Source organism: Haemorhous mexicanus, chromosome 7, assembly GCF_027477595.1.
Source record: "Haemorhous mexicanus isolate bHaeMex1 chromosome 7, bHaeMex1.pri, whole genome shotgun sequence".
Lineage (NCBI taxonomy): Eukaryota > Metazoa > Chordata > Aves > Passeriformes > Fringillidae > Haemorhous > Haemorhous mexicanus.
The window spans coordinates 29038850-29051375 of record NC_082347.1 but is presented as its reverse complement, the minus strand read 5'-3'; the positions used below and the strand labels follow the sequence as shown (position 1 = coordinate 29051375).

Here is a 12526-nt window from a genome sequence, read left to right as displayed (position 1 = left end):
AGACCTGAAGAGCACAGTCACATCCCACAGTGCACACAAACACACCATTTATTGTTTGACACCAAAAAATTACAGCCTTGGAAAGAGGCAGGTTCCCTGCAAAAATAAATAGTCACATTTTTCAAGTGAGGGAGTCTGTCCATTTCCTCCTCCATCTGAGGGTGATGGGAGCTAATGCCTTGTGGAAGGCCTGGGGATTTTGTAGGAGTTGAATGTTGGTGGCCTGCAAAACCAAGGTCACATATGTCACCCCCAGCCACAGAGGGGGGTAAGGGACACCTCAGGATGCACTGGGATGGTTAGATATCATCCCACTCCTATCACCTAGCCCCACAGGAAATAGGGTATGGAGACACCCTCCCCAAACCCAGCAGCCCGGGAGACTGGGACCAGCAGCACCTCAAGACTTGGGAGTGTGGGAATATGAGAGGGGACACCACAACTGCATGCACTACAAAAGTCCCACCTTCACAGCCATCCCCTGGTACCAGCACACTCCTTGGTCTGCACTCACCCTGGTCCCCACCCCCCTCCCTCTGTCCCCTGACCCCCCTGTACCTACAGGGACTGCCCCCCACCCCACAAAGGGACCTGGCAGTGTAAGTTGCTTACATCTCAAAGTCTTCATTCCTAGAGGGGAGAAAAAAGAGGGGACAGTGTTAGTGGGGCAAGAAGATGCCTTGTGGGACAGGACAACATCTAATGGTAGGACACGGTCTCCCATGGGTCACAAAAGGAGAGCAAATGGGCTTCAGGGTGCTGTGGTCCCCTCCATCCTGGCTGCCTGATCTGGTCAGAGAGCACTGAGCATCAGTGCTCCTTCCCCAGGCAGGCAGAGTAGGGCCCCACACTCAGCAGCCCCAGCTCCCTGTGCCTCAACTTGAGCTCCATGAGGTTCCTGGGCAGCTGAACCCATGTCTCCAGCCAGCTCAAAGGGGTGGCAGGAGCTGGGGAGCCCCCAGCACAGCAGCTGCACCACAGGGCCATGATGTAGCCCTCAGGAGTTGGAAATCCAACTAGAAACTGCTCGCTATCCCCAGGGATCAGTGCTGGTGGTGGAGCTGCCAGGCAGAGTGTCCCAGAGGGCTGGGGGCAGCCCCAGGACACTGGTGGCCACAAGCGTGTGAGCAAGCACTGCACCCTCGTGGCAATGCCACCAACCACTCAGCACACTGTGTTCTGCACAGCATCCAGCTGGGCTCCCATGCCAGTGCTCCAGCACAAAAATGGTGCAAAACACAGCGAGTCAGGTGGTGGACTTGAGCCAGGCTGCGGCTGCAGCCCTGCCAGACTCCTTCCTCCAAAGGGAATGCATCTTTGTCTTCCCAAACAGGAGGTTCAGAACAGGCAGAGAAAAGCTGCAGAACATTCCAATCCTCAGAGGCTGAGGGCCCCAGGTCACCTCTCAGATTCTCCCCAGCCCACATTACTTTAGCATGAGCCCCACAGGCTACCAGAGGACATGAAGAAACAGGTGTCAGGGGGACCCCCGGCCCAGTGTGGTCACAGGGGGTGGGGCTGCTCCTCACCTGTACACATCAGCAATATCCATGCGGCGGTAAAACTTGGCAAGTCTGACAGTCAGGATGATGCTGGGCAGCAGGAACAAGGTGCACCAGCCCAGGCTGAACCAGAAGGCATTCTGCATGGGGTGCAGGAAGAGCCATTAGGTCCAGAGAGCCACTGGGAGAAACTCTTGCACTCTTGCTCCCAGCGCTTCCCAGTGACCACCCGCTCCTTCTCAGAGCTTGGCCTTTCCTCTTAGCCACAGCACTTTGCTGGGCAGAAGCTGAGCACTGCTTCCTGTGCATCCCTGATCCTTCCCTGCATCCCTTATCCTGTGCAAGAGGAGGACAAGAGGACCTCACTGCCATGCCACACGTGTGTGTCACTCTACACACCGCTGCCCCACTCACCACAGAGTCCATGATATAGTCACAGCCAATGACCTCCACATTATCCAAGGACTGAGCTATGGGCTTGCAACGTGCCACATCTTCTGTCACCTGGGGACGTGGTGGGGACAGCATATGTCAGCATCCACCAAGCCTTGCAGCTCATTCTCCCCTTCTCTCCACCTCACTGAGGAAGGCTCAGCTTACCCTGCTCTTGGCCCATGAAATGTAGGTCTCAAAGAAATCCAGCAGCTGCTCCAGGAAGGCCAATGTCTCCTGGAGGGGTAAGCACAGAGTTGAAATGTTGCACCACCAGCCCCCTCCATGCCCCATGTCCCTTCCATGTTAGGACCAGGGCTCTCAGACCACCTCAGCCCAGCAGCAACAGGGCTGAATGCTTCACCCCACCCCATTCCCTTGCCAGGGATGCCATAAGGGAAGGGGGCAGCCAGGGGTGCAAGAGACACTCAGGGAAGGCAAGCAGGATGAGCAGCCTGACAAGGTTTGGCTTCCCTGTATAGAGGGAGGTCTTGGTGAAGGGGTCTGGTGTGTGACCTGACAGCAGGGCAAGGCAAGCTCACGTTCTTGATGATGTTTGGCATCTCCCTCTCCAGGAACTCCTGGGTTTTGTTGGCTTTGTCCAGCACAGCTGTTGTTTGTCCCTGAGGTGAAAGGTGCTCTCAGCACTGTGATCTAAGTGGGGTCTCTGCACTTCACCAGCCCTGCACAGCAGCACTCCCTGGGCATAGCCTCTCGGAGCTGTGGTGTTCCCAGCAGTCACACGCTGGTAGTGCCAAGTACCTCAGGTGGAGGGAGCCTGTGCCTGGCAGGGTCCATTGCCTCCCTCCCTCTACCCCATGAACAGCCCCTGCAGCACATGAAGAGTGCCACAGCAGCCCCCAGACTGCAGGTTAGCCCCACCACCTCCACTGCAGGACCTCAAGGGTGCTTTGCAGGGTGCCCAGGACTGGCATGCACTCTCCTTGTGCAGCTTACCTCTAGCTGGGCAGCCCCACTCTGCACTGAGTAGATGTTCTCCTTCAGACTTTGCTGGGGACAGAAAGAAGGGGCGTCAGAGGTGCAGATCCCTGAGCTCAGACAAGACCCTACCAGCAGGCTCTGAGCTCTAGGGAAGCCCACGCTAGCATCCCCAGGACATGCCCCAGCATCGCTCACCAGTGGCCCAGAGAAGCTCGCCTGCATCTCCTTTTCCAGCTCCCTCAGTTCACGAGCATTATATTCCAGGTCCTTCTTCACGTCTGCGCCCTGGAAGAGCTGCAGTCAGCAGTGCCCAGCTCTGTGCCTCCCTCAACACCCAGGCAGGCACAGAGGAGCCCAGTAACCAGTGGCTTTGGGGTCAGGGTGGCTATGGCTCTGGGGTCTCATGGTCTCTCACCACTTTCTCTGCCAGCTGCTCCAACTCTGCAGCCAGATCTAGGAGGTTTCCTTGGGTCATATTCTGATCCAGCTGGAAAAGGCAGAGACAGAGCCATAAGAATGAGGAATGGGGTTCACAAGGGGAGCTATACCCCTTCTTTGTGGGACAGAGAGGAGCCAGGGACTCCAGAGGTTGTTACCCTAACAGGTTGCACAGGTGGCAGAGGACCCTCACAGCAGCAAAAAGGAGAGTGCAATAGACCTCCTCAACCCACATCCAATCCCCCCACCCCGATGCCAAGACCAGGCTACACCCAGCACACCTGTTCCAGGGTGAGGGTGAAGTTGGGAGGCTGTGCGGCCCGACTGGCGCTCAGCAGCAGGTCTTTCTGGCTCTGGTTGAGCAGGGAGATGGGGCTTAGGGCGATGTTCATCTTCTCAAAAGCTGTGGAGATGTCTCCTGAGTACTGCCAGAGCAAAGAGGGCCATGATGGGACATATGCTGGCCCCTCACTGTCCCCTCAACCCTTGGTCTGGATTCCTGCCCTCAAGACCCTGGCACCCCCACGCTCACCTGGCTGATATTCAAGAGCTCATCCAGGGACACGCTCTGGTCCAAATGCAGAGTTTGCCACAGGGAAGCATCTTGCTGGCACTGCCTGCAGGATGGGGGCATGGGGTTTAAAACAGGGCAGGCGAGGGCCACCTTCTCCCAAGAGCATGTCCTCACCTGTGCAGGAAGGTTACACCTTGCTCCTTCCCTGTGATCAGTGCCTACCCACAGCCTGGGAAGGTAGGGCAAGCTGCCCTGCTCCTGGAGATCATCTGAGGGCATTGAGCAGCTCTACCCCCACCAAAGACACAGTGTCAGGGCTGGGACCCACCTGTATATCTCTGAGAAATTTGTGGTGTCACCCTTCAGGCCCATCAGCTCTGAGAGACTGAAGTTAGGGATCTTGCCAGGGGTATCCAGAAGCTAAGAGCAAGGAAAGAGATGGAGAAACTAGACATAGTGCAGGGCAGGACACCTTGGAAGAGTGTCTCAAATGGCTTGTGTTGCCTCTGCTCCACCAGCAGCCCTCATTTAGGAAGCAGTATCTCCAGGCAGTTTCCCCACAGCAAGCTTACCTGGAAGAGCTGCTGGTTGTGCCAGGACTCACAGAAGAGCATGTAAATGTTCCCCCCCAGCATGAAGATGATCATCACCAGCAGCATGAGCAGCCAGTAGAAGATGAAACTGAAGCCAACCCCTCTGCCGGGACAGAAATGCCATCACCACCAGCAGCCCAGTGGCCCAGCACTGATGCTGGCATTGCCCCCAGCTCGCAGAGCCCAGGGGCTGCACACCCCTCACCCCCACAGCTGTGGGAACACCACCCTTCCCACAAGCTTGTCTCTATTCTGCCTTCAGACCCCAGAGCACGACCAGGCTCTGCCCTGGAGCTTGGACTCCAGAATAGCTTCCCACAGCTTTGCAAGCCAGCACTCCCCCGCAGAGCTGCAGGACCCACAGTGCCAGCCCTTGCCGCCATGGGCCAAACGGGCTCCCCTCAAACACCTCTCACCAGCACTACTTTTGACCTTCAATTTACCACCTGCACAGGGAGTCACCACGGGGCAGGCCATTAAGCTGCAGTAAAATGATGGCTTAGGAGCTCGAGTGTTCCCAGGCCAGCTCTGCCCACCCATCCCACCGCTCCCACACGTGTCCTTGGCAGCCAACTGAGCCTCACGCCATGAAGAAGTTCCCGCCAGCATGGGAGAGGCTGCTGCGCTGTGTGGGCAGCACACCTTCCTTCAGCCCCAGGGGCCCCAGCAGCAGCCCAAAAACGTTGCAGAGGACCACCAGCAGCACCGTGCAGCACAGGAGGGCACACATGATCAACCTGGGGCAAGACAAAGGGCAGGAGTCAGGCAGCAGAACCTGGGACCCTGAGCAGCACCCTGCAGCCCACTGGCTGCCTTCATGGGGAGGAAAAAAGGTCCCAGACACCACAGCAGGGAAGGGGCAAGTGTGTCTGCAAGGCACAGCTCTGACTACCCTGCACCCACAACCCCACCACCCAGCAAGCCCCCACCTCCAGCAATGGGAGGAGTAGGAGCCTTAAAACCCCCCAGACAATGGAGTCCAGCCCCTCGCCCACCTGAGCCCATCCCAGGCCACAATCGGCTCCCTGTACTTCTCCAGCACAGATGTGGCATTGTTCACAAAGGCCCCAACTTTCTGCTCCGCATCCAGGAGTGGCAACCTTCCCTGCAAGTTTCTAATCTCCTGCCTGATGAGGAGCAGCTGGTCCTGGCTCTCTGCAAGGAATGGGGACACGCTGACATTGCAAGCTGCTGCCCAGGTCCTGCAGGGCAGTGGGGACTCAGAAAGGATAGGAAAGGGGCAGTCATGGCCAAAGATGACATTGTCATGATGGCACCTGGGGACAGCCAGAGCTGCAGGGAAGGCCTCCAGGAAAGAGTGGCTTGACAAGAGAGGAGAGAATCCTAGAAGAGGGAGAAGTCAGCACATAAAGCCCTGCTTACTTGCCACCACTTCTTGGGACTGCTCTTGCACCTTGTCGGGTGTCATGCCCAGCGTTCTGTTAACCTGCATCCAGAGAAGCACAGTATGAAAACTCACATCCCTGCCTGCAATCCAGGGCTGAGCAGCACATCCCCTTGAATCCAGATCCTAGTAACACAGAACAGCCAGGCTCCCCACAGCACCCTGTCCATCCTACCAGTGTGCAGGGATGGTTGGATAGCTAGCAGACCTCCAGCCAGCCCTTCCCTTGGTGTGACACACTGAACTCCTGACAGAGCTCTTCCCAACCCACACCCTGTCAGCACAGCCTCAGCAGTTGCAGGAGCACCCAGCTTTGTGCCTGGGTGAAGGAGACACCCCTTACCTTCTTTAAATCAGTCTCTATGTTTGACTGAGAGACCTCACGCAGTGCCTCCAGCTGCTGCTCTACTCCTGGGATCTGTGGGGAAGAGCCTGGGGTGAGGGAGCAGTGGGGGCTGGGGCAGGGGCTGCTGGGGCCTCTCACCCACACCTTGCTCGTCCTCACCGTGCTGAAGTTGGCAGTGAAGGCAAGCCCATGCAGGGACACTTGGCCACAGGGGAGGCCACATTTCTGCAGGGTGTCATTGAGCCTGTCCCTCAGGCTGACCAGCCGCTGGCTGTAGTTGCTCTGCAGCTCCTCGAGGTCTGAGCGGCTGATGGCAATGTTGGCAAAGGTGCTGTTCAGCCTCTCCATCCCTGGGGAGAGAGCAGGGAGCTCAGGGCCTCATCCTGCCAATGTGGCAGGGACTCCACATCAAGCTGAACCTTGGGAATGCATGAAAAAATGCAAGGGGCATAGGGGCACCTCCAAAGTCATGGCACTTGTCCCAGTGTATGGTTGGGAGATCAAAGGGATCCACCTCCATGGGTGCCTTACCCAAACATGCACCCACCCCATCTCTTGATCCCTGTGAGTCCCTTGACAGTCTCCCAGGGATGAGGCCAGTACCTTGCAAGAAGCTCTGGAGAGATTCCAGAGTCCCATCCGTGCTCCTCCTGATGTGTGAGGTGATCATACCGCCCAGTTTGGGCCCAATGTCTGCAGAGATAGGAGAGGTGGTGTCAATAACAGGATCCCTGCAAGGTCCTGGAGCTTGCAGGAAAGCTGGTGAAAACCCTCACAACCACAAGCACCCCTCCCTCACCCACCCCTCAGGTGGGGGGCAATGGGAATATCCCCACTCTCCCATCATCTGCCATCACCCTTCCCAGAGAGGAGCCTGAGTAGGGAAAAGCAGAAAGTGGAGCAGAGCTGGAGCTTGGAAGAGCCTCCAGACCCTTTAGACATCCCCATAAGAACAAGCCCAATGGCCTGCAGGGTCAGCAACAGGGCAGAAAGGTAAACCCACGCAACACTCCCACTGCCCAAGAACCCCCAGCCCTGGAGCAGCTCCCACAGGGCTCTGGGGATGCTCCAGCCCCTCCTGTCGCACACCCTCACCCTGCAGGCTGCGGTTGGCATAGTCCAGCGGGACATCGCTCTTGTCGATGACAAAATCAACTTGCTGTAGGGACAGAGATGTGGTGTCAGTGAGGGTGGGGACCTTTCTCTGCTGCCCTTCCCCAGGGGGCTATTTGGGCTGCTCCTCCCACCTGGCCCCCTGACCCCAAGACATGGCAGGGGGACCATGCATGCCTGGGGGATGGAGGCCAGGTAGGTGTGGACATTGTGCAGAGTGTTGTTCACATTGGGGAAGGTGCTCTTCACAGCCTGGGAGAAGCGGGTGTTGCTGATGAGGGCACAGACACCACCAGCCCTACAAGGGAAGGGTGGCAAGGTCAGTCCCAATGCTCCCCTCCAGTACCCTCCAAATCCACCCACACAGACCCCAGCCCGCAGGGTCTGGAGCACACCAATGACTCCTACTTCCAGTGCATCCCAGCACATGCCCTGCCCTGAGGGACCAGAGAGGAGGGACGCAGGAAACTGAGGCACGGCAGAGCCCGGTTCGCAGTGGGGAAGCTGTCGGGACAGGGCTGCACGGTGCCGGTGCGCAGCCCCCCGGGGCCAGCTCCCCACCGCCGCTGCTTCCTCTCCTTTGTCCCGCCGTGCCGGGATCTACTCGTGAACAATGGCAGTTTCCTGGCACGGCCGCCAAGCGCCGGCATTTCCAGCCACCCCTGGGTTCCATCCGGAGCCTCCCGGCCAGCGCACTCACAGGAGGAAAGCGGAGACCAGCAGGACGGAGGCCCAGAGCGCCCGGCGCCGGCAGCGCATCCGCCGGCGCTGCTTCTGGTACATGCGGCCCCCGCAGTTCCCGCAGCAGCGGCAGCAGCAGAAGCAGCATCCCACCAGCGGAACGAGGATGATGAGGAGGACCCCAATGGCCACGCAGACCAGGAAGCCCAGTTCGTAGAGCAGCAGCTGGGATAGGAAGAATGAGAAGCAGCACAACGTTGGTGCCCCTGAAGGTGCCCCTCAGCTCTGCGCACCCTGTCCAGACCCAAACAGACAAAATGGGTCCTCCTAGGGAGCAGAACACGTCCCCTTTCTGCTGCCTGGAATCCAGGGCTCAGCCTCAGAGCAGCACCCACCAGCATCCCCCAGTCCACAGTGGTCTGGGTCTGCCAGCTCCCCACCCCAGCTGCCTGCTCACCTCATTGATCTCCTCCTGGCTGAACCCGCTCTGGGACTGCTCAAAATTAATCAGCTCTGGGAGACAAGAAGCACAGAGGGCTGTAAGCAGGTGCTGGGCTCTGTGGAGCTCTCCAAGAGGGTCCCAGACCCTGCTCACCCCTCCCAGCCCAAGGCATCACCTGCAGCTCAGACAGCTCTGAGTATGGCATTTTTCTCCCTTGCAGCTGCCTTCCCCAGCCATCACATCATGCAGCATTTTTGCACCCAAGAAAAGCGCTGCTAGCTCCCAGGCTCTCAGGGGTTCACAGAGCAAGGGAGTTCCTCACCACTGTGGGCATAAGGGACACTGCCCTGGGGCTGCCCTCCTGCAGCCCAGCCCTACACAGAGGCCCAAGGGCACTGCCAGTGAGGAATGAGTACTGGGGCAAAGGCTCACTGCCACACTGCCTCTTTCATTCCCAGGGCTCTCCCTGTCTGTGTCACATGCCCTCATTACAAGCCTTGATGGCACATGGGGACATTGATTGTACCCTGGTGTCTATGTGACACAGGTCCACCAAGCAGGACCTGTGCTGCCAGCCACAGATTTGCCAGCATGTTGATGGTGAGCAGGGGTTGAAGCCAGTGAAGGAGGATGCACAAGTGGCAGTACCCAGAGTGGCATTTCCCTCCAGGTGGGCAGCACTTGCCCCATGTATATGGAGTAGCTGCAGGGTCCTGGTATCACCTGTGCAAACCTGCAGCTGCTTTGGGACAGAGCTGTGACAGCGACAGGAGCAAGGGCAAGTGCTGGCAGCAAGCAGGGCAGTGCACAGAGAGAGCACATAGTGCTGTCACTGGCACCAGGACACACTGCTCTTGGTGGCCAGCAAACACAGAGGCCTGCAAGACAGGCAAAGACCCTGCAGGCAGAGCGGGGTTTGCTCTGCGTATTTTTGGAGGCCTAGGATTAAAATACCTGGAGGGAGGATGGGACAGGACTCTGCAAGGCGGCACTACCTCTAACGCCTGTCCTGGGGCCCAGCTAAGATAGCCCCCCTAAGACAGTTGTTATGGGACATGAGCAGGACACAGCTGGTGATCCTGGGGATCCCACTCCCGATTACCCCAGCCATTACACCCCTACCAGCCCCCCGCCACCATGCACCCACCTATGGGCAGGGCGTTGGGCTGCACCAGCCGCAGGAAGCCGTGTGCCATTGCCACCAGCCCCGGCGTGCTGCTCCCCGGCGCCTCGGGGCCAGGGCCGTACGTGGGCTTCGAGATGTTCCCCAGCTCCATCGCAGCAGCTCCTGTGGACAGCTGGGCACCGAGAGGAGCTGTCGGTGTCGTCGGTGCTCGGGACCACCCAGCCTGCCCTGCCTCCTGCCTCCGACCAGGAAATGCAGAGAGAAAAAATCAGGCACCTGCCCGGAAGGATAGAGCTGCGGGAGAGCACCGAGGAAGGATGGGTGCACCCATCCCCACCCCTGTGAGCAGTGGTGTGAGAAGCCAGACAGGAGGTGCCCACGAAGGACCGGGGGGCTGTGGGAGGTGAAGCGGATTCAGAGCACTCACCCTGTCCTCTGACACCTCTCTGCACCCACAGCTGCGGCAGGGTCCGGCCGCAGCGTGCCAGCGCCCAGGTCTGTGGTTTGTTTAAGTTTCAGCGGTGATTGCTGACAAGCTGTTTGCCGGGGCAGGCGGCGATGCCGGGATCGCCCCACCCTGCCCCTTACGGCTCTTTGCACCCGGCCGCCTCGGGCCGCCTCCCTATACCGGGGTCAGGGTCACCACCGACCTGTCCCGATACAGGCATCGGGAAGAGTTTCTCTCCTCCCTCTCCGCTAAGCTCCCCTGCCCGTGCTGGTTTCCTCCTGCCCCAACCCAGGAGCTGGGTGGCCCGGGGTGATCCCGAGGGCAGCCGTCCCGCCCGCTCCGCCCCAAACCATCTGCATCCTTTCGGGATGGGGTGCGTTGAGCCGTTCAGAGTTTCAACACAAACCAGCTATAGCCACAGAAGCAGGTTTTGCATCTAAAAACCTTCCGAAATGGGGCACTGCGGCAAACCCGGCATTTTTCACACGCGTCCCGGTCCCCCCCAAGCGGGGAACAGCCTCAGGGGTCCCTAGACAGCATTTTTTCCCAAAGGCTGGGCGCCCGCTCGGCTCCATCCCCACTCCCCGCAGAGCTTTCCCACGCCGCGTGGCTCCATCCCCCGCCCCGCCGCCGGAGCTCCGGGAACCGCAGGCGGCGGCAGGGGCGGGGAGGGACCGGAGATCGCTCCTGGTTGTGCCGCGGACGCACCCGGTGGACGCGGGGCAGGTGCCCCGGGGGTCACGTCCCGGCAGGCGGAGCTCCCCAGCTGGGCACGACTCCGCACCGAGCCTGTGGCGCGGATGGCTCCGGGAGGTGCGGGGAGGGCCGGACAGAGCCGCCCCTTCCGCCCCGGCCCGCCGGGGTCTGTCCGGCCTCGCCGGCCCCCTCTTCTGCCGAGGGGAAGCCCTCTGCCCACCCCTCCCCGCTGCACCTTGGCATCTCTCCTCCACCCGAGGGGCAGCCCTGCTCCTGGCCCCAGCCCGCCGTGACATTCTGCATCTCCTCCAGGAGACCCCGGCCCCTGCTCTGTCCCGCATGGGAGAGCCGGCCGCCCACAGGCCCTCTGCTTGGGGATGCTCCCTCCTTGTCTAAGAGAACCAGCACTCATCCCACACTGCCAGAGCTCTGCTGGCCTCTCCAGCAGCACACCCTGCCTTAGCACCCTTGCCGAGAGCCCGCCCAGCTGCCCACCTTGCCCCTATGGCAGCCCTCCGCTGTGCCCTGCACCCTCCACCCCCCACCCCGAAGTAGCTGGAGCCCCCAGCATGGTCCTTGGCCCCTGCCCTGTGTCCCTGCATGGGACACCCCGGGCTTTTGGACAGGACCAGCAGGGACTCTGGGCAAGTTGTACCTGAATGACCTTTGCATGGGGGGCTCCCTGGCCTCTCCAGCACCCACGGCTTGCTCACGGCCACCTCCCAGTTACTGCTTAACTTTCCTTGGCACAAGCAGGCATCACTGCACTCCGTGACCTTAGGTGAAGGGGCCCAGGGAGGAGGGCAGCCCTGCTTCAGGTTTTCTTCCTGGTCTGGCCCATGCTGTGTGCCAGCGTCACGTGAGACCCTTTGGCACAGCACTGGCACTGGGGCAGAGCAGCAGAGGGCACAGATTCATCCCAACAAAAAAAGAGGGGGAAAAAAAGAAAAGCAACAACTAGTGAGTTTCCCACAGCACTGGAGATGATGTAGGGGAAGGAAGTTTGGGAGCTTCACAGATACCCTTGGCCTTTCCAACTCAGACCTCAAGCCTGAAGTGTTGCCTTGGGGCTCTCCAGCAGCTCTCGGGTGCATGTGCAGGATCCAGCCAGGCACATGAAGGATCCACCACAGATGGCAGGATCTGCTCCTTCAGGGCATTACTCCCTTCCCATCTAGTACATCCCACTGAGCCTGCCAGAGCTCGGGGCATGTCAGAAATGAGGGTATTTATTGATGCCTCAGCTCTGGGTGCCACACCATGGGCTCACTGGGGCCACCCTGCCCTCACCTGCCCAGCCATGAGTTCCTGCCACAGCACCTGTGTCCTGCAGCCCCCCGACCTCAGCCCTGTCACACCCAGGTGACGTCCCTCACTGCAGATGTCAACCCAACCCCTGCTCCTACTTTGAAGATAGAGGCCCATCCTGCTCTCACCCTCTGCTGCATCAGCCCTGTTTTACAAGCATGGTTTCCCCCATATCCCTAATAAAGCTGGCACAGGGCATCCCAGCTTCATGAAGGAGACTGTCCCTCCTTTGCTCCCCCCAGAATACCTCCATGGTGCTCAGCTGCTCCTGCCCTGCTCCCAGGCAGGATTACATGGCCCCCCCTGCTCCCCAGGGAATGTGCCCATCACCTTGGTGTCCTGGCAGGCCTCGAGCTGCTTGTTTGCTCTGCCTGGGGGACTGGGGCCATTTCCCAGCAACCCAGTACCTTACCCTTGCTGGGATTTCTGCTTTCCCTGGCATGGCAGGGAGCCAGCTGTAGCCTGGGAACCAGCAGACAGAGGCAGGCCAGCATCATCCAGGGAACACAGTGAGCCCTGTGCCCACACTCCCTGCCAAGG

At 59.5% G+C, this 12526-nt stretch overlaps 1 protein-coding gene across 4 annotated transcripts; it reads right to left on the bottom strand.

The window, feature by feature from the left end:
* Positions 1–30: 30 nt before the first annotated feature.
* Positions 31–11486, bottom strand: LOC132330010 (prominin-1-A-like). Of its 4 annotated transcripts, none has more exons than XM_059851810.1 (25): positions 11334–11486; positions 9556–9769; positions 8424–8479; positions 7986–8191; positions 7463–7583; positions 7268–7331; positions 6776–6865; positions 6332–6522; positions 6170–6244; positions 5805–5868; positions 5417–5576; positions 5006–5158; positions 4401–4524; positions 4157–4248; positions 3847–3931; positions 3596–3739; positions 3292–3363; positions 3072–3161; positions 2892–2945; positions 2477–2557; positions 2103–2171; positions 1917–2006; positions 1530–1642; positions 613–630; positions 31–223 (listed from the first exon to the last, which is right to left on the bottom strand). In XM_059851810.1, exons 2-25 carry the CDS (start codon positions 9683–9685, stop codon positions 172–174), a joined length of 2394 nt encoding a protein of 797 aa, XP_059707793.1. In that variant the 5' UTR covers positions 9686–9769; positions 11334–11486; the 3' UTR covers positions 31–171. The 4 variants fall into 4 exon arrangements, with proteins under 4 accessions (XP_059707793.1, XP_059707792.1, XP_059707795.1 ...); XM_059851809.1 differs by lacking the exon at positions 11334–11486 and adding an exon at positions 9962–10235; XM_059851812.1 differs by lacking the exons at positions 2477–2557; positions 11334–11486 and adding an exon at positions 9962–10242.
* Between the last annotated feature and the right edge of the window lie 1040 nt (positions 11487–12526).